The sequence below is a fragment of the Terrapene carolina genome, unplaced genomic scaffold, assembly GCF_002925995.2.
Source record: "Terrapene carolina triunguis isolate 2854851 unplaced genomic scaffold, T_m_triunguis-2.0 Scaffold112, whole genome shotgun sequence".
Taxonomy (NCBI): Eukaryota; Metazoa; Chordata; order Testudines; family Emydidae; genus Terrapene; species Terrapene triunguis.
In genome coordinates this window covers 19,485,506-19,512,617 of record NW_020664463.1, presented here as the reverse complement: position 1 = coordinate 19,512,617, position 27,112 = coordinate 19,485,506, and the positions used below count along the sequence as shown (strand labels likewise).

At 42.8% G+C, this 27,112-nt stretch overlaps 1 protein-coding gene across 2 annotated transcripts in view; it reads left to right on the top strand.

Annotated features, from left to right (window-relative positions):
* The first annotated feature begins 12,265 nt into the window (after window positions 1–12,265).
* Window positions 12,266–27,112, top strand: part of NTF3 (neurotrophin 3) — a 57,520-nt gene continuing 42,673 nt past the window's right edge. The window contains exon 1 of one of the 2 annotated variants that reach the window (XM_024214336.2): window positions 12,266–12,341. Coding sequence is in view for 1 of the 2 variants with exons in the window: in XM_024214334.2 (XP_024070102.1) it covers window positions 13,184–13,201 (18 nt within the window). In the remaining variant the exon portion in view is untranslated. Of the gene's footprint in view, window positions 12,342–13,089; window positions 13,202–27,112 lie in introns of those variants that run through there. The other variant, XM_024214334.2, reaches the window with a different exon arrangement.

Here is a 27,112-nt window from a genome sequence, read left to right as displayed (position 1 = left end):
CAGAAACTGCTCCCGACTGGCAGGGGAGCACCGGGTGGAGGGGTGCCCAGATTTCCCCCCGATTCCTTCCGGCAGAGGAACATGGGAGGCAAGCAGTGATGCACAGATACTGCTCCTGCCCTCAATGTTCCTCTGCACCCCTTAGGGGCCTGTGGGGCAGGAGGGGGAGTGAGGAGCAACATCAGCTCACTTTCCCCTCCTGGACTGGACTGTGAGGCAAGCATCAGGAGCTGCTGCTCTCCTGCCCTGCACTTACGCAGCCCAGGTAGGGAAAGCGACCTGGATGCAGGGAGCCCTGACATTGTTCCTCACTCCCAGCTCACAGCCCCCAAGGGGTACACAGAAGAGCAGCGATGGGGGGGAGGGCGGAGGAGCAAGCAGCAATGCCAGCAGCTCCGTGCATTAGGGTTGCCAACTTTCGAATCACACAAAACCAAACACCCTTACCCTGCCCCCTGCCTTGCCCCTTCTCTGAGGCCCCGCCCCCACTCACTCCTTTTCCCCCACCCTCACTCACTCATTTTCACTGGGCTGGGGCTAAGGGTTGGGGTGAGGGAGGGGGTGAGGGCTCCCGCTGGGGGTGCAGGCTCTGGGGTAGGGCCAGAAATGAGGGGCTCAGGAGGAGGTTTCGGGCTGGGGGGTGGACCGAGGGGTTCAGAGTGTGGGAGGCGACTCTGAGCTGAGGCAAGGGTTTGGGGTACAGGCTCCCGAAGGGAGCTTGGGTGTACGAGGGGGCTCAGGACTAGGTATAAATGCCACAATCTGGCCCAAAGAGCCAAAATCTGCTCTCAGTTACACTGGTGAGAATCCAGAATAACGCCACTAACTTCAGTGGAATTCTGCTGGATTTACACCAGTAGAAATGAATGCTGGTTTTGCTCCAGAAAGATGTTTGGTTTTACATGCTAATCATTTAATTCTTTGTTCAGTTTTTATTAGTATGGGACATGATCCTCTATGGTTCTAAACCCTTTCATTAGAATTAAGGGCTTGATTGTGATCTCCCTTGCCCTGCTCTTTCAACAACACAAATCCATGGACTACAATGGAGATACTCCTGATTTACACCAATGTCAGGCCAGAAAGCGAGATGATCAGCATCTTCAGCTCTGAGGATTAGGTCAGGATTTGTTTAAGAGAAACTGATATGGGGCTGAAAAGTTTGAGCAGTAGTTACATAAGCCACTGATCTACTTCAATTTCCTTCTCACATGCCAACAACAACAGGGAAATTTGCTTTCGGAATCAAACCTGTAAATGAAAACGGTAAATGAATTCAAGCAGCAGTCAATGAACAGGACTCCTGCCAGATTCAAGGCAGTACATGCATTCACTCATTGTCATTTGCATAGCAGCCAGATTAAGTCGGTCTCTTTTATTTAGTGAAATTTTGACATGCTACATAGAAATGAGGAGAAAGTTTTCAGAGCTTTGGTGTGGTTTTTGACGACACCTCCACTGCATCCTCTCCCTCACTCTCTATTATCTTTCTCCTCTCCCTCTTCTTCCTGTCTTTCATCAACTCCTCCCATCTCCTTTCTCAGTTGAATGCTACCACCTTAAAAGATAAGGATGAGCCAAGCTTGAAACACATTGGCAGATGTGGGACACTTGCACTACAACTGCCCAGACTGCGTTCTGGAGTTCAAAAGCGTACTTAATTCCACCACTTTTCAACAGGAGGGGATGGATAACCCAGTGGTTTGAATCCTAATCTGGGATTTTGGAGACTCAGGTTCAATTCCTTGCTCTGTCCCAGCCTTCCTGTAGGAATTGGGAAAGATATTTAGGCACTTAAAGATGCAGATAGGCACCTAGTAGGATTTTGAAAGTGCCTAATTCTTATAAGTATGAGATCTTGAGTGTAGTATAAATGTGCAGGGAGATTATATTAACATTTGGGATTAGACTAAAAAGTACAAATACTTTAACATATCTTGTGAGTATAATAACAAACTACATATATGCAATTTACATTTATTTTAATTGCATACTACACCACCTGGATAAACAGACTTAAATATAGGAAGAGAAACTAAAGTGAAAGAATAAATGGTAAATTAAAGTGAATGTATCTGAACAAGTGTATCAGAAACTAGTGGTATATCTAATTTCAAAAATGTATGTTCTCTCTACAAATCTGCTAGTAATTCCATTTGCTTTATCAGATTTTTGTAGATGTCACAAAATGCTAGTACCAGCTGTCATGCATATAATCAGAAAGGAGGAGTTAAGAAAGGAGCATTTTCAATGCTTTAAAGACCATGTGGGAGAGCCGGTTGAAAAAAAACAAACAAACAGAATTTCTGTCCCACAGGAAATCCCAATAGTTTGAAATTTGAATCAGGAAAAAAAAGGCAATATCAAAATTTTTCATTAAATGGAATATTAAATTGATTTTGAAATGTCATTTGACATTTTCCATAACAGTGAAATGCTTTGATATTCCTCAGTCAAAATATTTAGTTTTGGTTTGTTGAACCAAATCAAAATACTTCACTTCAATTTAATACAAACATTAATCTGTGCCCATCTAAGCTTCCGCTGCGCTTCATGGGAGTTCAGGTTCCTCATGCTCCCATTCTCCTGTGTGGGCTGGGATCCCCATTTAGACTACATCTTCCAGGCTGCACCTTGATCCCGTGATTTCCACAATGCACCACTGTGGTTTAACTGGGATGGAGATGCCAGTGCATCCTGGGACATGTAGTCCATCCAGGGAGCCTAGAGAGGAGAATGGTGGCCTGAGGCATTTGAATTACAACTTCCTTGAGGCAATGACACAGCTCAGACAGACACAGATTAACAACAAACCGACCTCCCCATTTTGTTTTTATTTGGGTTGACAAACCAAAGTATTTCAATTCAGGGTCAATTAAATCCAAAACAAAATATTTCATTTTGATTTTCCCAATGGAAAACTGAAAACCTTTCAACAAAACCCAGAATTTTCTGGCAGAAAACCCCAACCATCCACATTTCAGTGGAAGATTCCTAACGAGCTCTACTTCCAGCCTGATTCTCATTCACCCTAAAGCAGTGGTTCTCAAACTTATTTGATCATGCCCCCTTTCTTTGTGTCTAGAAGTTTATGCCCCTCCCTCACTTCACACAAGTACATATACCAATTAAAAAAAAAATTAAAAATCAACATGCAACTCACTAAGTATAAAAAAACCAATAAGGCATTGATTTAAACAGAGCAATTTAAATATATAGTATGTAGCTCTCCAGCCACCCAGCTCTGAAGTCAGTGCCACCACCAGCAGCAGTGCAGAAGTAAGGGTTGCAAAACCATACCATGCCACTCTTACTTCTGCACTGCTGCTGGCAGCAGAGCTGTCTTCGGAGCTGGGTGCTTAGCCAGCAGCTGCCGCTCTCCATTCTGCCTTCTCCTGCTCTCCAGTTTGAGCGCCTCCTCCCTAAAGCCACTTTACACCACTCTGCCAGTGAAGAGGGGCTTTAAAGTGGGCACAAATGATATTTACATTCATTTTAAAGGCCCTTTACGCTGGCAGAGTGGTGTAAAATGGCTTCAGTGTAAGTGAGAATCAGGCACTTAGAAGCCAACCTTGGAAAGCAGAGAGAGTTTCTGAAGTGCCTGTTAATCTGATAAAGAGAATATATTGCTGATCTTGCAAGGAACAAATGGGAGTTAAAGCATCAATCTGCACTAACAATAGACACACTCATGAGCGGTTTTCATAGCTATAGCTAATGGAAGGGAAAGGCTTATTTACTTTTCAAATCTTTTCTTGGACAACCCAAACCAAGAGCAGTGACATTTCTCAGCAGAACTGCTGCTCCCTCCAGTGTGGGATTACAATGTTTACCTCCTCAGGGACTGAAGAGAAGCCCTCCCATTGCTACTGTTATGCCAGCCACTAATACTCAATGTTAGTCTTGCCTGCCTGGTGTATGACATCAGCAGACTCAAGGGAGCTGTGGAAAACTCATCAATTTGGCTCTTTGCATCAGGAAAACAAAGCTGGAGCAGTTCACCATACTTTCAAATGAGAGTAACTGATCTCTGGATCTCCTCTGATAAGGCTGCCCTTGACTTCTGCAATTCATAGATTCCAAGGCCAGAAAGGAATATCGTTATAGGGTTGCCAACCCTCCGGTATTGTCCTGAAGTCTCCAGGAATTAAAGATTAATCTTTTATGAAAGATTATGTCATGTGATGAAACCTCCGGGAATACATCCAACTAAAATGGGCAACCTTATGTTGTGATCATCTGGTCTGACCTCCTGTATAACACAGGCCATAGAACTTCCCCAAAATAATTCCTAAACCATGTCCTTTAAAAAAACATCCAGTCTTGATTTAAAAATGTATTAAGGGAAGGTCCATCCTTGGAATGATCTATGATTTGTCCCAGGCTTTTATGGTGTTTACATCTTCTGTATGCAGTAATCAAGAGGAGAAGTGCCAGTGCCACACACAGCTCTCATTTACAGTAGAAATCATACTTTAGTTCAGTAGAGCCCAGTCTGCTGCTATTGACTTCAATGGCAAAATACCCAAGGCCTGTTCTCCATTGTCTTTCTCCATGTTTAGTCATTTTCACCAGTGGACAGTGGATGTACAATGCTGCAGTTCTGATGTGGTGGTGTTTTACAGCCTCTTTGCACTTGTGTGAATGAATAGACATGGTACAAAGCAGTGGGCGTATCATAAGTCTAGATTGACCAAGAGCAGAATGTAACTCATATTCTTCACAATTCACTTGCTGTCATCACCACGGGCAAAGAAAGGTTGTGGAAAAGTAAGTGGACTATACACCAAGTTGTGTATTTTCATCAAAGTAATTTTGACATAAATGGCTTTTCACCAAAACTGAATTTTTGATGGCAAACTTTGTTTGATTAAATTTTCCATTTTGCAGGGAAAATGAGCATTTTTACCAGAATCTGAAATTCTTTTTGCCACAAGGTGTTTTCAAAACACATTTCTTAAGCCAAAATGCAAACAAGTTTTCAAAAACCAAAAACATTTTTCAATTTTCGTTTGTTTTTCCATAAACAAAAAACGAACCCCTTTTTATTGGAAATTTTAACAAAAATGGAAAAAAGGATTTTTCAACCAGCTCTACTGTATTATAATATAAATGAAAACATCTACTGAAATCCTGAAGTTATATGGAAAATCCCATCAACAGATGCTAAACACTAACTTGATAATACAGCTGCAAACTATCATGCTTCCATGTCACATCTGGGTTCTGGACACACATTTCTGAGCACAAAGGATGATCATTTAAAGCCCAATTGTGGCTTTTAGTCACTGGCCTAAGTAGGAAGTGGTGTGGAACTGCACCACCCTGAAGCAACTCCAGAAGGGATGGGGCACCTGGCCAGAATGGGTGGAGGAACAGGGGTCTTGGCCCCACCTCCTCCCTCTTCCCTCTGGGATGATTTGCACCGCCAATGTGCACAGAGGAAGCAATCTCTGTGTTCTTCTAAATTCAGGGACTTATTGTCCTGGTCCTTCTTGAAAGCTTCTAATGTCCCACCCCTCACCCACAGAGTACTCTGCTCTCCCACCCAAGAACTAGGGACAATCTGGCCCTTATTAGGGTGGGTGGTGTGTTAAGGTCTTGATTCTGACCACATATTGTGCATAATTGGTATACATGACCCCACACATGCATACCGGTAGCACCAAAAGGTGAAATTCTCTATGAATCTGAGACATTAACATCAGCCTGTGCACTGAACGGTTGCTGCCATGGGACGCTGCCGCCTTTTAGAAAGAGTTACTGTAGGTCATGTAGGCATATCCAGTTAATCTGTTCTGGAAGATGAAAGTGAGCCATAAACTGAGTAACATTTGGGAGATTTCAGCCATAGGCACCAATTCCATGCACACTCTTGCCTGAAACAGTCATACTTGGAGCACAATATCTTCTATATTCACAACCCCCTTCCCACCAATGCAGCTGCGTCACTGTAGCGCTCAGTGAGGACGCTACCTACGCCAACGGGAGACCTTCTCCTATCGGCATAGGCACTCCACCACCCCGAGAGGCAGTAGCTATGTCGATGAGAGAAGCCCTCCCATCAACATAACGTGGGTATAATGCGTCACTCAGGGGGTGTAGATTTTCCACACCCCGGAATGATGTTATACTGACATAAGTCTGTAGTGTAGACCCAGGCTCTCATGCAAAACCCAGCATTCACATGGATTTGTACCTCCCCTTGGTGGAATTTGTGCCACCATCCTTCTTTTCCCCTCCCCGCCCCCACAAATGTATCACATACAGCCACATTTTTTTCACCTGTAACAGTGAGACTTAAGTTCTTCCCACTTACACTGTTGTAAATCGGGGTAACGCCACTGAAGTTAATGGAGTCACTTTCATGTAAAGCAGGTGTAAGTGGGAAGAGAGGCAGAGCCACTATATTTGAAAAATTAGTCCAAGGTTAATTTCATAAAAATTCTTTCGATGTTCTTCATTTTATTTAGCTGAGTCAGAACACCATCCCTAGGAAGACACATTGAAAGAAGCATGAAAATTGTCCTGAAAACTTGAGCCGTTACATGTGGCAATTCCTCTCTGTGCAGGGAAAGGCACGTTGCATGTTTTTTTCCAAGCAGAGCCTACCTTAGATGACACATCACAGCATAAAAATCAGTGCATGGGGGAGCACTGAGAAGACGACCACGTGCTACAAGATCTTTCAATTCTAGCTGCTAAATCTGGCAGGGTATTCCTATGAGGAGTCCTCAAGTAACATATGCCTTATACCACAAGTGTTGTCAGGTAAAGCATCCTTAACTCCTATATTTCACACCATTATATAAATTAAAGATGTACTCCTTTGTCTCATAGTCATAGGACTATTTCCACTGATGTCAATGGAAAGTCACATAAGTAAGGGTTGCAGGACTGAATCCTGCCTTTATAATATACTTCTAGATTTCCAAACCCATGGCACTGGGTTTTTCAAAATAACCACTTGAGGCGGGGGGGGAGGGGAAGAGTAGGGGAACTCTAAGATGGATAAATGTCAGACAAAGCTTGACATGTGCACGATAACCCTATGGTGTGACAACGTGAGGGGCCCCATAAAGTTTTCTATTGTTATTTGTTTTGGAAAATTTGTATGAGTCATGCACTGGGCTTTGCCACTTGTGAGCAATGTATGACCATCCCTATCTTGTTGTAATAAACACTCTGTAGCACTCCACACATCAGAGTTTCTCCCTCTCCTTCCTCACAGGATACTAACCTCAGTTACTATTCTGGTCCTTGTTATGCTTGATAAAGAAATGGCTAGATTGCACGACTGGAATGAGGCACATGACAGACAACAAAACATGTGAGTAGAAGCCTTCACATGGTCATAAGTGTGGGTGAAACAGTGACCATATTTAGCAGAGATCTGCCATAACCAACTAACAGAGCAGTAATCAGCATGAGCAAAGAGATACGTTGTTCAGGGTTACAGTTAGATTATAAACTTCAAGTGGGCAAGAACTACATCTTGTACAGCGCCAAGCACAGTCGTTATTCAATAGTAAGTAATAATAATACACTGGCTTTTTCCAGTATTTCTCCTTTTTCACATAAAAATCAGAATCAAGCAGTTTGTAATTTTTTGTAATTTCAATCACTATCTAGCAACCCTGGTAGAAAATACTATTGTTTAGCTTGAGAAAGGCACTGCCATTCTAAATTCCTCTTTCTTATTCCTTCTAATTTTCTTTTACAAGTTTACCTTTGAGGTGAAACTTCATATGCTTGGTCTCCATCCAAATAAATTTGGGAGGATAGTCAGAGGTGGATTCTGAGGAAAAATTGGTTCAGCTAGTTTTTTGTGAAATAAGTGGGGAAACAAAAATACCTTGTCAATTTAAACAACAAGGAGTCCAGTGGCACCATAAAGACTAACAGATTTATTTGGGCATAAGCTTTCGTGGGTAAAAAACCCACTTCTTACCCACAAAAGCCTATGCCCAAATAAATCTTTTAGTCTTTAAGGTGCCACTGGACTCCTTGTTGTTTTTGTGGATACAGACTAACATGGCTACCCCCGATACTTGTCAATTTAGGTGGTTCCTTTTTTTTTTGACCGCAGTTAAGCAAGGTACTTAGGCACATGTTTAACTTCAAGCACTTGATCAGTCCCATTGACTTCATGTGTTTAAAGTTGGGCACATGCTTCAGTACCTGCTGAATCAGGACCTTTTCTAGCATATCTTGAAAAATGAATGAATGCTAAAACTTCAAATCTGGGCAATGTTCCTGCAAGCCCTCTGCCCAAGGAAGTCCTATTGAAATCAGTAAGTTTTGCATGTGGCAGGCTTGTAGGATTGATATGTATGGCTAGGTCTAGCACACTTGCTAAGTTTCAATTTTTTTAAATTATAGGGTCAAATCATGGGATCACTGATTTCACTGGGAGTAGAATTTGGGCCATAATAATTTAAAATTATATGTCTGTGCACATGCAGTAGTTGTAGTAGATCTTTCCATTCTGAAATTCGATCTGCACTGTGCCTGCTGCCCCTTCCCCAGCAGATGGGATTTCACATGAAAGCTTTTGCAGAATTCAAAAACTGAAGCAAGTAGTCTGCCAGCAGAGTCAGTTAAGCAAAATGTGTAAATATGCAATTAAAATTACAGGACTGGATCGCACAAGCATTTATACTACAGGATACGTCATCCAGTACTGGGAGTTGTCCCATTGACTTCAAATGATTGACTCCTTGTATTAAACATGTGGCATTGACTGTATTCGGGATCAAGATTCAGTCTACTCTAACACATAATTTAATGCAAAAAAAGTGAATTGATTATGAAAAATTCCATTGCCCAACTGCAGTTCCACTTTTACCCAACTTGTCTGCTGCTTGCAAAGACTATTTAAATGCCATAGTTTGGGGTGAAATTGTTTTACTTAGTATTTTTATTTTTTCTCCTTCTCTGCCTCTTCTCTCTCTCTTTCTCTCTCATTTTTTTTAAGGATGTTACAAACCCAACCACCACTTTAATTCAACATTAAAGCTGAAAATGTAAACACACTGAAGTCAGGAAATGATAACACTTAGACTTCCCTGAATCTGGAGCAACATTAAATTTCTCACATTACACAAGTGCACTAATCATGTTGATGATTGTTAATGCCTTTAAAAACAACATGGATAGTTCAGGCAATGTAGCCAAATTAGCAAAGCTTTGGGAATCTTAGCTCTGGAATTGTCTGATTTTTTGTGTTTAGGTTTTTAAACTTAAAATTGCATTGAGGTAATGTTTTGCATTTCATTCTCTTTTAAGCTTTCCTGTCACAAATACTGGGATACCATTAGATTTTACAATCTAAGCAGGATTAGGCCTGGTCAGTCATTGTACATGAAACCACGAAGGACCAACTACTTACTGGAGGAAGTGGTGTTAATGTTTCAGTAAGCAAAACTGCCATAGGTAGCTTTTCAGTAGGGAGCATGAAGTCAGTGCTGATCGAGCCCCACAGCATGGTGGCTCAAAATCAAGCCATAGATATTTCAACAAACTTCTCAGTTGGATTTCAATGAGGAATTCTGCATTAAAATCAAGGCCACAATTTTAGAGGATATTGTGCTACTAGAAATAGTGTCTTTCAGGTAAAATGTATGTAATAGCTGACTCTGAGTCTTCTAGACTACCTTGAGTAATTAAAAATGTACAAATTCCAATGTATGTAGGTACTTTTGCCTGTTTAAATTCTTCCTGCCATTTTAATTGGCTAGTTTTCTTCCTTATTTTCTATTGTAACATTACTGGAAGTCTACAGGTAGCATTATTGCAGATAATGCTAACGGGGAGAGGGGACGGTGCTGAAAATTCACAGTGTAGACACACCCTATGTCTACATATTCAGCCCTGGTGTGGGTGGACACAAATCCAAACACATTAGTTAGCTTACATCCTAGCATTTCTTTTAAACAATCTAACCCGATTCCGCACCACCACCACTTTTCCTAGTTGTAAAAAAAATTCAGTCTCATTTTCACGCCACAGAAAAATCTTTACTGAACGTCTTTTTGTTTACTTCACAGAGTTTTCAAAGTGATGTTGATGTTTGAAAGAAAAAAATCTCCTGAACTTCAGTTTTTACTTAAACAAGTTGATTAGTAAAAGGAAAAAAATAAGTTAAGGCAATATGGAAAAATAGGGAGATACCATTTCTTTGTTTTCTCTTATTTACTTTGGAATCAAAACTACCTTTTAATAAAATGGCTCATTAAACGTATTGTAACACATTTCCATTGCAGCTTGTTGTTTTTATCAGTGTGTATCAATGCCACTATGGAAACACCACAAACTTGCTGAAATACATGTAGCATACATATGAACACAGATCTTTCCACACCTTTACATTTCTATTCAGTATTTCAACCACAAAGTGGTGCTATTGCAAAAGCTAACAGTTAGTGGGCAAACCCTCATTCCCTCCTTTTCTAATCACCCAAGATGTAGATAAACCCAATGAAATATTGACTTTAGCTACCCTTTTATTTACTAAAGTGCATCTCATATGTATATAAATGTCATAATAAATATACTGTTTTACTGTGTAATACCAAAATTAAATAGCTAGAGATACATGTTTAAAAATAGTTTCTGTATATGTGTGTGTAAATGTTTGAAGGCTCACCCAGGCCTAAAATGAACAGATCAATGCTTTAGTGATCAGCACAATTTAAAACCACAAAATAAATAGCATAATTACTTTCCATGGCATGTACATAGTAATATTTGTAAGTTTTCAAAGTAATCTCATTTATATTTTAAGGACTGAACTGAGTATCAATTTCATAAAATATTACCATGTCAGTACTTCTGACATGATGGTTACCTTTAAAACAAATCAATCATTTTCATAGGTAACCATTCTACTCTTTGACTCGATTAGCAATAGTTTTACATAATATTGAAAGTTGTAGAAGAGCCACTTGTAGTTCTAAGGATTATGGTGAAAATGTAGAATAAATGAAGATAAACACGTGTAAAAGTGGATAGAAAAATCAGGAGTAGTTTTGAACCATTTAAGGGAAAGTTTGGGAAACTGAAAGTAATGAACATATCTTCGCTTCCTCTAGCTGTGAAAATAAATACCCCGTCTACAATGCTTTTTACAGAGCACACATATTTGGCAAGATTAAGGTGTCACATCTCAAATTACAAGGCGTGTTGCTGGCATGCAGACACAAGTACAGAGCAAAACCCCTCAAATTGTGCACAATGCATGGTTCTGGTTGGTTTACCTCCCATCAGAGGTAGCCAGCCCCTGTATGCAGAAATCATTTACTTGTAGCCTACTTGTTTCCCTTCTTTTTGCTGGACTGGCTGCAATAGCGAAGTTCCCGGCTCTGGGCTGTCTTCAGAAACTTAACCCTTTGACTGCTGCTGCTGGAGCATAATACTGGCCTGCCACAGGAAAGATTTCTATTGCTGGCTCTTCAGGAGATTAAAAAGGCACCCAGGTCTGACTGCACTGTGTGTATGAGGGGGAAGAGAATTTACATCTGACTCCACTTTTTGTTACAAAGGCTCTAAAAAAAAAAGTCTTGATGGAAGTTCTGCAGACAGGCAAAGTGTGAAGAAGAAAACGCATTAGAGTTGCTCAGCCTTTAAGCTACGTGTGGATTGTGAGAGCAGCAAATTTTAGAAGAATATTCTTAGGAGGCATCGGTGGAAGATTGCACTTTTTCCTTCTGAGCCTGGGCATTCAGATGTGACAATCAGCTCAGGCAGTGATGATGATATAAGACAGGTACACTGTGTGTAGTACAGAGGTCCCCAATGGTGTTATTTTACTGATGATGATAGTAATATTTTTTTAAAATAACTTTTCAATTTACAGCTGAAAATAGATCCCTAAAACGTGACAAACCTCCAGCTAGATTTAAAGGTTCAAAGGGGGTAGAAAGATGCTCTGAGGGCATGAGGGGTGAAATGATACTATACAAAACAAGGAGGAAACTAGTTTGATTGAATAAGGAAATAATATAAACCACATTATCTCATAGAACTGAGATTCTCGAAGGAAATGTCTTCCCCAGAAGAGTGTGCGCGCCATACAAACGGTTCTGTGTGCCCCCTTGATTTGGGTTATGACTTGCTCAAATTATACTTGAATCAAACAGAAAAGAAAGATGACATAAGCATTTAAATTTAGAGAGAGACTATTAGAGGCACGCAGCTAAAATTATCAACGATCGCTGTGAGCTATCACTCTAAATAAAAAAGTTTGGAAACCAGTCACTGCTGACGGCTGATGACCTTTCCATGTTTTTGGCACCCCCCCCCCCGTCCTTTTCTTAATGGACTAATCTACAAATCAAAAGGTGGGGAATATCTGACCACGAATCCACCCCTGGGTTCTCTTCTTACAAACGAATATTGCTTCCAAATTGGGGAGGGGGGCACTTGGCTGACAAAAATGCTAACCGACCAACCAACCCAGCAGGTTTAAAATTTGGAGTTAAATAAAAAGGGGGGGGGGGAGAGGCTTATTAGAATGTACTTCCTTCTGCTTTTCTTTTTCACCTGTTTTATGTGCACTTTAATGACTTCTGAACGTGGGTAAGAATAGCAACACATGTAAACAGTTTGACCAGGGTGTGTGCGCGCTGGAGAGAGGGTGGACCATTACAGTGCTAATGCATAGACATTTGGGCTATAAAATACTTCTCTTCTGAGAATCGTATTTAGAAAGAGATGTTTATGATTTAACAAAGGAATTCTATAAAGTGTTCCCTGTTGCTGACACTGTTCTTAATAGGAGGAGATCCTGTTAGGAGGGGGATAAAATGATCAACAGGTCTTTTAAATTGTGCTTCTTTAAAACGCACACGGGGGAAATACCTTTATGGGGGCTTGTTCGTTTGCAAATAAAAAAGGGCTTCATTCGCTGACTTTCCCAACCAGGCAGCGTTATTGGAAAGGGTAGGTAGGGAAGGCAGAGTGTGGCAATAAAGGGGTTAATCCGCAGAGCACAGAGCCATCTGGCTGAGCTGGTTTGTTATAATCGAGCAGATTATGTTCACGGGACTCAGAGTTTAAGGCTCCTCTCCCATAGAGCAACTCTGCACAGCCCAAGCAAACCAACTTTGGGACTTTGAATGAACATATTTACATCAACCTCTCTCTTCATGTCGACTTTTCTGGAAACATTCACACGGATGCCATGGTTACTCCTACCACGGTAAGGGAAATATGACATTTTCTAATAGGGTTGTGAAGGTGGGTGGGGGGGGGTCTTTAAAATCTGAAACGAGGGGGGTCTTGTTGAAAGATCTGTCCCAACTTCTAGAGCCTGTCTCAGTGCGTTCACCCCCAGACCTTTCTTTAGTCTGGAGACTCCTCTCTCGCTGTTCTCCACAGCCGGCAGTTCAGGTCCGCGGCAGGGAAGCAGCCGGGGGCAACTATGAGGTGCTAAAGGAATCCGATTTAAGAGGCAAAAGCAAAGAAGACTCGTGGCTTTATTTTAAGAGAGAAACCAGCACCTTCAGATATAACAAAAGGGTTGCAAAGCCTGAGCGGGGAATGCAAGAAATCAGCTTCAGCACACGTGCCCCGAGGGAAAGGTAGAGCCCATGACAAGCAAAGTCAGAATTCCCAGTTTCTAGACCTCGCCTCTCTCAGGTAACTAACTTCGCTGGTGCTTTTTCTTGTGCCAGACACAGAGCGCCTATGCATGACCTTTAAAACTACCCCCACATTCCCTTCAAACCCAACCACTAAATTCTCTGGAAGGGACTGGAGATCAAAGGATTATCTGCACATCTGTGTCTAGGTGAACTGATACATTCACTTGGAGTTGGCAAGGCAGGAAACGTATTCCGACGCTGTACGATTTCCAGTCTTTGGAAAGTGCCTTCTAGGAATGTAGCAGGCAGCCACACACGCACAGAGAGGGAAATAAAAGCGGCTTCTCGACCAAACAGCTGAATCGAAGCTTAGAAAGTCAGTTACTGGCGAGGGTTGGGTGTTTTTTTGTTTTTGGTTTGTTTGTAGTTGTTGTTGTTGTTGGTTTTTGTTTTGGGGGGGGGGTGAGGGAAAGACACCCAACGGCTGTTAGCCAAGGGATAGTAGTAGTGGTGGTGGTGTATCCTTGAATGGCTCAGATAGTTCTCCAATCAGTTCTTAATCCTTCATTAAAACAAACATTTCCCTTCTCTCTTGCTCTAGAAATATGCTGTATCTAGAGAGAGGAACAGTTGGGGTTGAATTAGGCTACCACGAGGGCATTGTCTGATTCCCATATTGCAAACCAGTGATGTAGAGACGAGAACCGTCTCAATACACAGGGATGTGCGAGATATGCTCCGCTCTGTTCCTATAAGCTCTCAGAGAAAGTCCCCTTTGCTGCTAGGCTCGCGTGAAGCGTGCAGATAGCGTGCGAAGTTTGCCCTAAAGCTGTGCCTACCGACAAGTGCCCTGACAAAAGACAGCCCTCCCAGGCTCAGCCATACCTGCTCTGTGTATTAAGTGAAGGGTGACAGACTGCAACTCCTGCCAAAGGTGTCAGCAACAGCCGACGTAAAACAACCCCAGTCCCCACGCTTGTGGCACAATAGACAAAAGCAGACGAGAGGCAAGCGAGTGAGGAGTGATTCCAGCTGCCCGTAGTACGAAGGCTGGTCTCGGATACACACGTGTCAGTATCAGGAGCGCTGGGTGTGCGAGAGAAAGGGGGCGAGGGGGGAAGATAGGTATGAATGTGGGAAAGAGTGTGTAGGGAAGTGGGGCTGGGGTGCGTGGCATGGTAGGTTCCTACGGTTGAGGTTAGGGATGTGGGGTTTTTTTGCTGGGGGGATTAAGTGGAGTGTGTGCAAAGGGGAAAGACAGGGGTGTGGGGGTGAAAGGATTATGCCAGAGGAGAGGGAAGGTTGTGTGTTTGGTGCACATGACAGGTGAGGGGTGCAAGGGGGAACACAGCTGGGTGGGTGGGAAATCACGGGTGTGTTTGGGAGACCGTAAGGGAAAGTAAACATGTGGGGGAGAGAGAGAGGAGAAAGGGTGTGGACTGGGGACAGGGTTGGGGGGGGATGTATGGGTGGAGGGGGAAAGGGCACAAGGCTGTGTGTTTGGGGAGGACAGGCAGCTAAGGAATGCCTGTGTGGGGTCTAAAATGAGGCCTGTAGGATTCTGTCGAGGGGGAGGAGTCTGGGTATGGAAGGTAGGGGCCCTGTGGAAGCAGAGAGCACCTCAGGGTGTGGGGGGCTGGAGAGGAAAGGGTATGTAGGGCAGCGATGGTGGGTGAGTGTGGGGGAAGATCAAGGGAACTGCAAAGGTGTATGGGGAGGGAAGAGACCAGAGTCTGCAGGGCAGGTGGTCATGGGTGAGGGAGGTCAGGAGGCTGGTGGAGCCAGGAGAAGTTATAGTGTGTGGTTGTGAGGCAGGGTTGGAGTAAAAGGTCCGAGTGGGGATTGGAGCGGGGGGGAGGGAGGGGTGAGCTAATGGGAATTGTGTGGGTGGGATGAAGTGTGAAGGGAGGGTAAAGAAAGATGTGGTGGGGTTTGAGGCATGTGGATGTAGGTGGGAGGACGGGGAGATGTAAAGGGGGTGTAGATGTGGGAATGCATGGGGTTCATGTGAAGGGCAGGTGAGGGGCAGAAACGCAAGGCGTAGTTTTAGAGGAGAGATGGGATATGGAAGTGAGAAACATTGTAGGAGAAGGGTGAGCAAAGTGCAGGGGTATATAAAATCATGGGCGTGTAAGGAGTGAGGTAATAGGTGTGAGGTGCATAAGGGGCTTGGGCAGAAGAGGAAAAAGATGCATATTTGTGGGGAGGTAGGAAGCATTTGTGGAGGAAGGGAGTGTGGTATGGAGGAATGTAAGGCACATGAGGACAAGGTGTGACGAAAGGGATGGCTATAGAGTTGTATGTGTTGGGGGAGGTCAGTGTGAATTCAGGGCTGGGTAAGGGGAGTGTGATTGTCTGAAGGGGGATTGAGGCATAAGGTGTGGGTGTGATGGGAGAAAGGTGGGGCCAGGTAAAGGGATGTGAGGGAAAGGGAATTAGCAGAGAAAGGGCCTCTAATTATGTATGCACTATGGAGGTGGGGGCTATAAGGTGTGGGGAGCAGAGGGAGTGGGAGGGCTGGCTATGTGGAGGGGTAGTTAAGGGTATAAGTCTGAGGGGAGTCAGGAGTGGGAGTAGAGCGTGTGGTATTACGGGAAGGCAAGGGGTGTTGGTAGGGGCATAGATTACATGCAGGGGAAGAGGAAAGGGGATGTTGGAAATAGTTAACGAGTGAGTGATGAGGAGGCCAGTGTATTTGTGTGAGGGGTTCAGGAATAGGGTTGTCTCTTTGGGAAGTATGGAGGGATGGTGACAGGTTATGGCATGAGAGTGGGGAGGGGCATTATGGATGTTTATGAGTGTAGGAAAGGGTTATTCAAGGAAGGATAAGTAAAAGTTGTGGTGGGGAGGGAAGAGGGTCAGGATGTGTGAGGGTGCATGGATAGTGTGGGGGTGTGTGGGAGTAGGCACATAGGGAGAGAGTAGGGAGATGGAGTAGGGGTGGATGGAGTGTGTGTGGTGAGGAACAGGAATGAGTGTGGGGGCGGGGAGTCTGGGATAAATGCAGGGCAGTGTGGATGTAGGGGTAGAGGATGTTGTGTAAGGGTGTGGGAGGTTACATATTCATGCGTGGCACTGTGAGTAGTTTTTGAGTGTGTCTGTTTGGTGTAGGGGAGAGGGTATGGGAAGGGTAGATGAATTCTTGTTGCAGGTGGACACAGGTGACGTGTTGGGGGGATTGGTAGATGTGGTTACTGTTTGTGGATTGGGTTGGGGATGTGTGGGTATATGGGGATTGCGTAGGAGGTGGTGTTTAGATTATCGGCAGAGAGGTTTAGAGGGAAGTGTGTACTGGGGCAGGGAGATGGTAGTAAGTTTGGGGACATGCAGGAGTAGATGAGCTGTGTGTAAGAGCCTGTGGTTATTGAGGGGCTTGTGTCTGGGCAAACGTTATAAGGTGTGTGTGTGAGCAATGCTGTTTGTATATGTATTGGGGAGGCTATTGGGAGAGATGTGTGTGATGGGGTTGCAACAGATCTGAATGTGGGGTCTGGTTGTTTTGGCATAAGGGGTATGAGGAGCAGTATAGGTGTTTGTATGGGGTTAGAAGATGTGTTTTTGTGGAGGGAGTAGGGAGAGATGGCTAAATTGAATATGAGTGTGATAGGCTGTATGTAGGGCAGAGAAATGTTGGGGACAGAGAGGTGAATTGCAAAGGTGAAGAGCACCATCTCAGTGTACCTGAAAGAAGAGCATCTGGCTGACGTTGAAGACTGAGGCAATGCTGAAGGCAAGAGGGAAACACTGAGGAAGTCTTTTTCTCCATAACAATCCTATCCATTTGAGGCATGTGTTCTCAGATTGTTAAAATTGATCTGCAGCCTCGGGGTCCTCTTGGGCAGCATTTTTCACTGTGGTTATCTGAGTATCCAAGCATAGCACAGTGCCTATTTCCATCTGCAGCATTCCATCTGTCAGAAGATGGAGTCTGGCATGATCAGGCAAAGATGTGGCTACTGTGATCAGCTCAAACGTAACACCACAGCTTGACTATTGCAATTCTGTGGGCCAGGACCTCAGCTAGCACTGAAACCAATGTAGTTTTTCTGACTTACACCAGCTGAGAATCTGGCCCACTATAACCAGGAATCCCATGTCCTGCAAAAGCCCTAGCAACTTCAGGGCTCAGCAAACCCACTTGGTCAGCCACAAAGCATGCCAGGAAAACATAATCCTGATTCAATACTGTCTGCACTGATTCTCCATTGAACGCGGAGTCCAACTCAGGATCCTTTTCCTAATTTTTCAAATCCATGCGTGAAACTGGTTCTAGCTACCCAATAGACCATTTCACTCTGTGTGTGATCACAAACTCCCATGATCGTTACATCCCATTGGAACTATGAAGCACTTTACCAACAGAGGGAGACTCATGACCACAGGAGACAGACACTTCATAGGAACTGTGCCAAGACTATGGAACTCATTGCCAGATGAAATAAGAATGACTACAAGTGTCCTGAGCCCACAACTTAGTCCAAAAAATCCCACAATTATACCTTACTTATACCAAAGCTCCTGCTCTATATTCCATAATAATTTAAAAAACAAACCGTAGAAAACAAATCCATAAGCCTGCCAGAAGAGAAGGGAAACACATTGGTTCCAGGGGTGCAATTGGTGCTGGAGTTTCAGGGGCATACAGGAAGGTGTGGGAGTTTAGGGGCGAGAGCATGGGGATACGTATTAACTTTGGCAAACTGCATACACAATCCTGACAACAAAGCTATTGAAATCTATATTTGCAAAGGGTGGAGTATATTATTTTCTGTGGGGATGTCTGTGTCCATGATGAGTAGGGGTTATGTGTTTCCCTTTCTGTTAAGGTTAGAGGAGAGGTAAGGGTAGTAATAGTTTGTGGCAGTAGGTGTGTGTGGATAACAAGGACTGTGGTGTATAGGAGGTGTTTTTGTGTGAGTGGTGTCTATCCACCTATGGATAGTGCAGGATGTGGAATTAGGTGGGGGGAAGGGAAGGAAGGGGAGGGGAGGGGAAGTGTGTAAAGAGTGGATGGTAGGATGTATATATGGAGTATCTGGGGTGTTGAGAATTAATTGTGTGTTGGAAGGAATGTATAAAGCTAGATTGAGAGAGAGAGAGACACAGCCTTATGTATACTGCCTCTAGTGTGGTGCTGTACTTCCCAATGAGAAGCCCCAGGAAAGATTGTGCCTGGGGAGAGATTATAAAAGTGGCACCATCCATTCAAATACTACAGCCTACTTCCACTGATGCAGCTAGCCTGTGTGGACCACTGCAGTAGGGAGTGGTGCCAGGGTTCTGCCTCCTCCCTATCCCTTTGTGTTCTTCTGGGGAACATGATGCCCCAAGGGGAATTGTCCTTGTACTCCTTCCCCCCTCCACACTCACTTTCCCAAGCACACTCACCTGTATTTCCCAATCTGCTCTATAGTGAGGGATTGGGAGTTTTGTGTACGGTGGAGGTGTGTATAAATGGTAGGGGGTTGTATATAGTAAGGTGATGTCATCTGGAGCGCAAATACAATCAATCAGTTCCATCTCAGGGTTATGAAAAGAGATGGCAGTTCATCTCATGTGTTTCCAGAGCAAGGCAATCTTCAGAGCACCGTAAACAGTTTCTGTGCATCAGCTACGTGCTTTGGTCTAACCATCACCTTAAGCAAGACAGCAATAAATGTCCCAGCCATCAGCTGGTCATTCACACCCTTTGAACAATAAGTTCCTCTACTGTGGGTTTGTCTAGACTACAGATTTTGCACTTGTTATTCATGTTAGCCGAGTTAATAAATTTGGACAATCCATAAATATTTGTTCCTAGGCAGAGCCTTAGGGTAAACCACACATGTTTGTGGACTGTCTAGATTAGCATTTCCATTAGCTGGTAGTTAACTCAAATTAATTGGCAATTAGTTAATCAAGTTAGAACAGAAGCAAAAAATCTAGCATAGACATACCCTGAAGGGCTTGTCTATGCTTGAAAGTAAATTTGGATTAACGTAGGGTGTGCATTTAAACAAGAGCTATTCTGGAATAACTCCATGTATAGACAAACCCTAAGATAGTGACCATCACTCATGAGGTGAATGACCAAATTCACAAGACTAGCAGTTCCTTTGATCTGTTGAGAGGCAGGATTTGGAATGCATGAGGATTCAGCTCCAAACCAAGATCAGATTTTATCCTCCTGCTATTGCAGCTATGATATATGGGCCTCATAACAATGGCTCATAAATCTATTGGCTACATTAAATCAATGTTTCCAAAGTACTATCCTTAGGATAAATTTTCAGGACCACCAGGCACTGAAATCTTTGATAACTTTGGCATCAAAGCTGCAGTAACAAAGGTAAAAATGAGACATAGAAGCCATGCCATCAACTGGCCTGATGAAAATAAATAATAAAATGATACTTTTATAGCCAGTTGAGCTAAGAAAGATGCATCTAAAGGAGAAGGGCAGAAGAAATGCTTCAGACACATTTTGGAAGAATCTAAATGCATGCAGGGTTGTTTTGTTTCATCCTGTTAAATTCGCTGCATACAAGAGAGCTAAATGTAGGATATTGGAGCACCAAGATGCAGGCAGCAATGCCCAATTACACCTTTGAAACAACAGAAACCTTACCCTACGTGGTGGCACGGAACCTGCCAAGAGTACGGTTGTGAAGGGGTAGATGTGTGCTTATGTAGAGAAGTACATATGATCTCATGGTGTATGCAAGACATCTATATGTTTGTGCAGGGTATATTTGTTAGGAGCTTGTACATGTGATTATAGAAGAGACCTATTAAGTTTATCTGCTGGATCTCCTGTTGACAATGTAGCATTGTATTCTCATGCACTCTCGTATAGTCACGTTTTAAATGACTGTTTTCATAGCCTTCATTTGGAGTCAATTCCACAACTTAAATCTCAAGGTATGGAATTTCCTGATTCAGCTTACATTTGCTTGTCCTCCTAGTTAAACCTTCCTTAACCCTAAACACCTCCTCCCCCTCATTGGTGTTTACAATTTTCAAATACTTGTGCCTTGTTATCTCCCTTAGCTGTCCACACTTAGTCATTGTTTGGCTACAATATATAGTACATATTTAATTTTTCCTTATAAAACATTCCTTCCAATTTTTAATCATTCTTGTTACTCTTCTATGAAGTCCCTCCAATTTATCCCCGTCTTTCTGGCACTGAGGTGGCCAAAAATGAAGGCAGTATTCCAGTTGTGCCAGAGATGGTGGACTTCTTTCAACTCTTTGTTCCATGACATGTTGCTTCCGCATGTCACTGTTAATCACATTTGATTTTTTAAATACTCCCATATCACACTGGAAATTCATATCTAATTTATTGTCCCACGTCATGCCTAGGTCTCTTTCAGCATTACTGCTTTCCAGCTTTCTCCCTCACATTTAATCTTTGTGCTTCACATTAATTTTCCCCAGATGTATTAGCTTTGATATTTCCACTCTGAATCTTTTACTTTCTGCCCATTTTTCTAACCTTTCTAGGTCCCATTGTATTATTTCCCTGTCTCTCATGGTGTTTGCAACACATCTCAGTTTAGTATGGTCTATACATTGAACTACGTGCTGTTTATTTCACTTCTTCCAGATCATTTAAAAATACTGTTCAACAACAACAACAGGTCTAACCCTGATCCATGCGGTACCCCACCAGACACCTCCCCTACTTTGATAATCACTGTTGATAAACTGGATGAAGGGTAGTAAACCAAGAGCAATGATAATTGCTCTTGGTTTACTACCCTTCATCCAGGTTTTCAATCCAGGTATGTTTTGGAGAATAGATAGGAGGCATGTGTCTGAACAGAAAGTGTCTGGGGCAGGTGCCTGTGTGTGATTGGGAAAATATTGTATTTTATTGATTTCACCTCCTCTTCTCTGGTCTTCCTGGCACCCTCTTTGCCTCTCTAGTTCACATGAGCACTGCCACTAAAAATGTCTTCATTTGTTGCTCTGACCAAATCATTGTTCCGCTTTGAATTTCTGCACTGCATCAAGGTCAAACTTCTTATTACTTTCAAAGCTCTGAATAACTTTGCCAATCATGCAAGCCTCATCTTGCTATTTGTCAGCTTCTCTCGTAAATATTCCTGTGCCTTTTCCATGCTGTCACCTATGCATCACATTTCCCTTCCTGAGCACGTTTGAGAAACCACTACACTATGAATTCAAGTCTCTCCTGAACCCCCACGGCTGCTGTGACACTTATGGGGAAACTAACTAACTTATTCCGACAACTATAAGGAGTAATTGGGAGTAATTTATATATTCTATTTCAAAAGGGAAAATATCCTGTGTAAACTTAACAGTTTATTATAAAGATGCTGGCAAGCAACACTTCAACCACTCTACTAGAGATTAGATAAGCGAACAACCATAACCTTGGTGATCACTCTACTTAGAGGACTATCTGAAAGAATAGGAATGAAGGATACTCCTGGAAATTAATAATTTTCATCTTTAAGCTCCAGAAGACTGAAATGGAATAATATTGTACAAAAATTATTAATGAATTACAAGAACTAGATTTCAGGTCACTCAAAAAAGCTACTTGTTGTTCAGGATTTTCTTTTGATTAATTGTATTTATTGGTCAATACTTAAAGTTCTCCAATAGGTATAGGTAAGAAAACTCATTTTCAAGGAATTAAGAGCAAAACATTTCATTTGATGAGCATATGAAAAGTAAAACTTCTTAATGTAGCTAGATATGTGAGGGCTTCAGAGTACCTAGGATTTATAATGTCTATAGAGATCCTCCATTGACTTCATCATAAACTTATATAAAATAAAAAGCAGCATTATATAAAAGCTCTTTGGCACCAATCTGAGAATGCTACAGAAGAAGTCCTCTACCAAATTTGGGAACCTGGTGTTCTTAGGCTCCAACAAATATGGGATGGGATTTTCAAAAGCACTCGGCATTGACCTAACTGCTCCCACTGAAGTCAGTGGAAGTTTTACTATTGTCATCAGTGGGCGCAGTTAGGCTAATGCTGACTGCTTTTGAAAATTCCACCCACATTGTCAGTATATCTGTTATATTCCCTCAAATGAATATAATTATAATATTTTATAAATCCATTTATAAAAAATAGAGTTCCTGTTTTTCTTCAGTCATGCCTGGTGGGTGTCTTTAGCTCCCAAACATATCCCAGCATTCTTTGTCATCTGCAGCAGCATTTCAAAGAAGTCCGGCCTTTGCCTGATCAAAGGACTTCAAGCCATTGTGGTGGTCAGAGGATGGAGTGTGGAGGAAGTGGAAAGGTGATATGATGTGGTATGCTTGTATTGTGCATTTGGGAAATGTGTTCTGTCTGCCTCTGATAATGCAGGGTCAAGTAGGGTTGCCAGGTGTCTGGTTTTTGACCTGAAAGTCTGGTCGAAAGGGGACCTATACTGTGTCTGGTTAGATGTACTGATCAGACACCAAAAGTCCAGTTACTGGGGGGGAAGGGAGAGGCAGGTGCCAGGTCACCAACCCATGCCAGCCTCTGCTCAGCTGGGGCCACCTCCTACCTGCATCTCGTGAGCAGGCAGGCTCTGCAGCTCCTGTCCCAGCCCCAGAGCACAGGATCCCGGGGAGAGGGGAGTAGTGGAGAGGATCGAGTGACAAGGAAGGGGAAATTGGACATCCATCAGTCCACTGAAACTATTCCACAGACTCTCTTATCCACTTAACTATCTTAGGGTTATATATGACTACCTATCACTGTGGTGCATTAGTACCTTCCTTGTAAAAATCAGTAACAATAGCAAAGTCCTTAGTAGACTTCATGGAGACTCTGCACATCTCTCATTTGGGGGCAAAAAAAACCCTCTGCTTGGGTAGGGTTTTGGGGACTGATTGTTTAGATATTAATTTACTCTTTTTAAGAGGCTGGGAGGACGGTAGAGGGTTCTGGGGTAGAAAGGGGTGTCAGTATTAGGAGTATCACCCTTATAGCAGAGAGGTCTTTTTCAAGAGGAAGGCTTTGCTGTGTCTCCTAAAGATGATCAAGACTCTGGATTTGCTCAATGTCGTCTTGGAATGTGTTCCATAGTCAGATCAAGTAGATCTTGCCAAGGGTATGGCTACACCACAGCGGCCCAACTACAGTGCTGCAGTTGTGCCACTGTAGTGCAGACACTACCCACATGACTGAAAGGCGTTTTTCAATCAGTGTAATTCATCTACTTCCCTGGTAGCAAGGTCGACAGAAGAATTTTTCTATTTGACCTGGCTGTGTCTACATCAAGGGTTAGGCTGACTTAACTATGTTGTATAGGACGTGATTTCCCTCCACCCCACACCACCCAGTCCTGAGCAACATAGCTAGATCAATTTAATTTTTAGATGTAGACCAGGCCCAAGAATAGACTAGACAAGGTCAGACTGTGCTTTCAAGGCACTCCTTTGAGTAGAGGGCTGTGTGAAACTGCATGGCTTCACGAGGAGCTCAGGGAGGCAGTATCCCTCACTGCCATCCCCTGCATTTACAAGCAGTGCATAGGTTGCACTTCATTTAGGATACAACAGCCTTCTCTCCTCCTTTCCCTATTAAGGCAGGAGGTCCCTATGCTCCTCAAAGTGGAGGGACTGAAACTGTACTTGGTCCTTGAGCAGGATGTGTAAGGGGAGGGGAAAGTTCTTTGTATCCTCTCTCCACCCCATGTGAGGGCCATTCATAGCTTAAATCATTCAAACATTTGTACAAGCCAGCTGTGTAGATTTAGTTATTTTATTCTCTATTTATCTATTGCTCTTTGCATTCTGTCCAGATTCGCTACTAGTTTTTGGTAATGCAGGCAAGCTTCTAGAATTGAAAGCAGCATTTCAGGAGTGAACACACCAAAGCTGAAAAGGCAAGGGTTCCCCTTCCCAGCCCTCTATCTCCCTCCCCAGTGTCCCCAGCCCCCTATCTTTTTTCATCATCTGAATATACAGCTGACAAAAATTTAGGCAATAACTAACTTCAGTGGGTTTGATTCTGATCTCACTTAGACTGGTGTAACCCTGCTGACTACAATGGAGTTACTCCTCAGTCATACCACAGTGAGATCAGAATCACGCCCTGTGCCTTTAAAGCACACACTAACACAAGTCATGCAACTAGATTAGTACATTTCATACATACATTTAACTCTGAATTCATGAATGTGTATCCAAATCTGAAATTGCCAAATTTCAACTGAAAATTCTGCTAAAACCTATGTACAATTATATGCCACCAAATCATACTGCACATTCCTATCTAATTTACTCTGACCACGGTGTTTTTATTTATTTATTTTTTTAAATCATTTACTGCTTTTGCAAGTGTGTCCATCTGTGTGACGGACTGTTACTTTCATCCACTGGGTCACCATCTGGATTTTCTTTGGCAAATCCTAGAATATGAAACCAGCCATTTTACCTCCCGAATTAAGACCAATAACTATGGATACTATCACATTTCATTTTAGTCTTCCTCAAGAATGAGTCTGGCAAAAAGTCCCTTTCAAAGCTCAAAGAGCCTCTTCAAAAATAAATTCCTTAGGTATTGTAATATGTCTTTACAGAATTTCCTTGTATTCTAACCCTTTAATGTAGAAATGCTGTGCTAAGGGTGGAATTGTCAAATGTGTTCTGCATTGTCTTAACTCTGCTCCCACTGAAGTCAGTGGTAACATTTCCATTGATTTCAAGTGGAGCAGAGGTATGTTAATGCTGAGTGCTTTTGGAAAAAAAAATCCACTCTAAATATTCAATTGCACTGCAGGCTTTGAAAATTATATATTGCATAGTAACTTTCTTGGGTTACATAGGGAAAGTAAACAAATCATTCAGACCTTATTGTTTCCATTACAAGAAGCTTGCTTTCTTTCGTACTTTCTATACTACATTTATGACTGTGTGAGGGATCCCAGTTACAAAACAGTAACTGTGTCCCAGCTTTTTTTATTATTAATAATAATATAAGAACAAGGGGCCACCAAATGAAATTAATGGGCAGCAGGTTTAAAACAAATAAAAGGAAGTTCTCCTTCACACAGCGCACAGTCAACCTGTGGAACTCCTTGCCTGAGGAGGTTGTGAAGGCTAGGACAATAACAGGGTTTAAAAGAGAACCTCCATGAATTTATCTAGTTAAGTCCATTAATGGCTATTAGCCAGGATGGGTAAGGAATGGTGTCCCTAGCCTCTGTTTGTCAAAGGGTGGAGATGGATGGCAGGAGAGAGATCTCTTAATCATTACCTGTTAGGTTCACTCCCTCTGGGGCACCTGGCATTGGCCACTGTCAGCAGACAGGATACTGGGCTGGATGGACCTTTGGTCTGACCCAGTACGGCCATTCTTATGTTCTTATTATTTATTATTAAAGTGTGACCCTAACTGCTCCTTGATGCCAGCTGGCAAAGGACACACTGAAAACACTGTTGTCAGAATATCTAGCCAAACAGTTTCTTGTAATATGTATTAAAAAACGGTGACACTCTTGTCATGAATATCATTGTGTGGTGTATGTATAGGTTGTGTATAAAGAGTTATTTGTGTGTGCTGGAAATATGTTCTTAAAATAGGTTTTGGAGGCAGTGGATACACAAGTCTACCCAAGCCAGACAATGTTGTTTAGCCTGTGTCTCCAATGCAAATTCAGGTGAGACCAAAGACAATGAAAGAACATTTACATCTAAGGTAAACAAAGTGATTAAGCCAATTGAAAAAACAAACAGACCAAAGGATGAGAAAGACAGCATGGTGTCTACACCCCAGCAGAGAAGAGGAACTTTGTCTGGGTTTACTTTGCAAAGAATAAATTTCAAAGGTTTATTGGACAATAAGAAGGGGGAGAGAACCCCTTAGTTATCCATCATTATGGAACATAAGGAACAGTACCCTCTGGTTGTTTTTTAACAGGATGAATCTCCTGCCCATGTTTTCAACTTTATTTAGTTCATTTATACCAAATGTGTTCCTACTTTATTATTGTCATCTATAATACAGTGGCTACCACCTGAATGCCCCCACCTGGTCAAAGGTCACTCTGTGGCACCCTGCATCTGTTTCCCCCTCTTCACTGGTACCGGAGATCCATCTCACTCTCCCCTTGTATCAGAGACCAATCCAAGTGCCTGTATTCTCCAGCGTATGTGACATGGCAGGGCTTCTCTCCAGTTTAACAAGCACTCACTGCCATGCTCAATCTCCTTTAAACAGAGTTATTTGTCCAAGCATAAGCATATATCAGACAAAAACAGTTCCTCAGCTCATCCTTAGTCCTAGGGTTTCACAGCCTTCCCTCCATGGGGTCTCTGGTAATCCTGCTTCTTGTAGTTTCCCAGTTCCAGTAAGCTCCCTTCTTGCAGCCAGTTTTCCTTCAGCCAGCATTGCTCTCAGCTAGTTCTGTTCCCTTTCTGGAACACAGGCCCTAGGGCTACCTCTCGCTTGTTCCAGGGAGCCATCACCAGAGTTACTCAACTCCTCTGTGGTTCCCATCCCCAAGCACAGCCTGCCCCAATTATTCCTTCTCTACCTGCCTTCTGACAGGTCTTTATAGCCC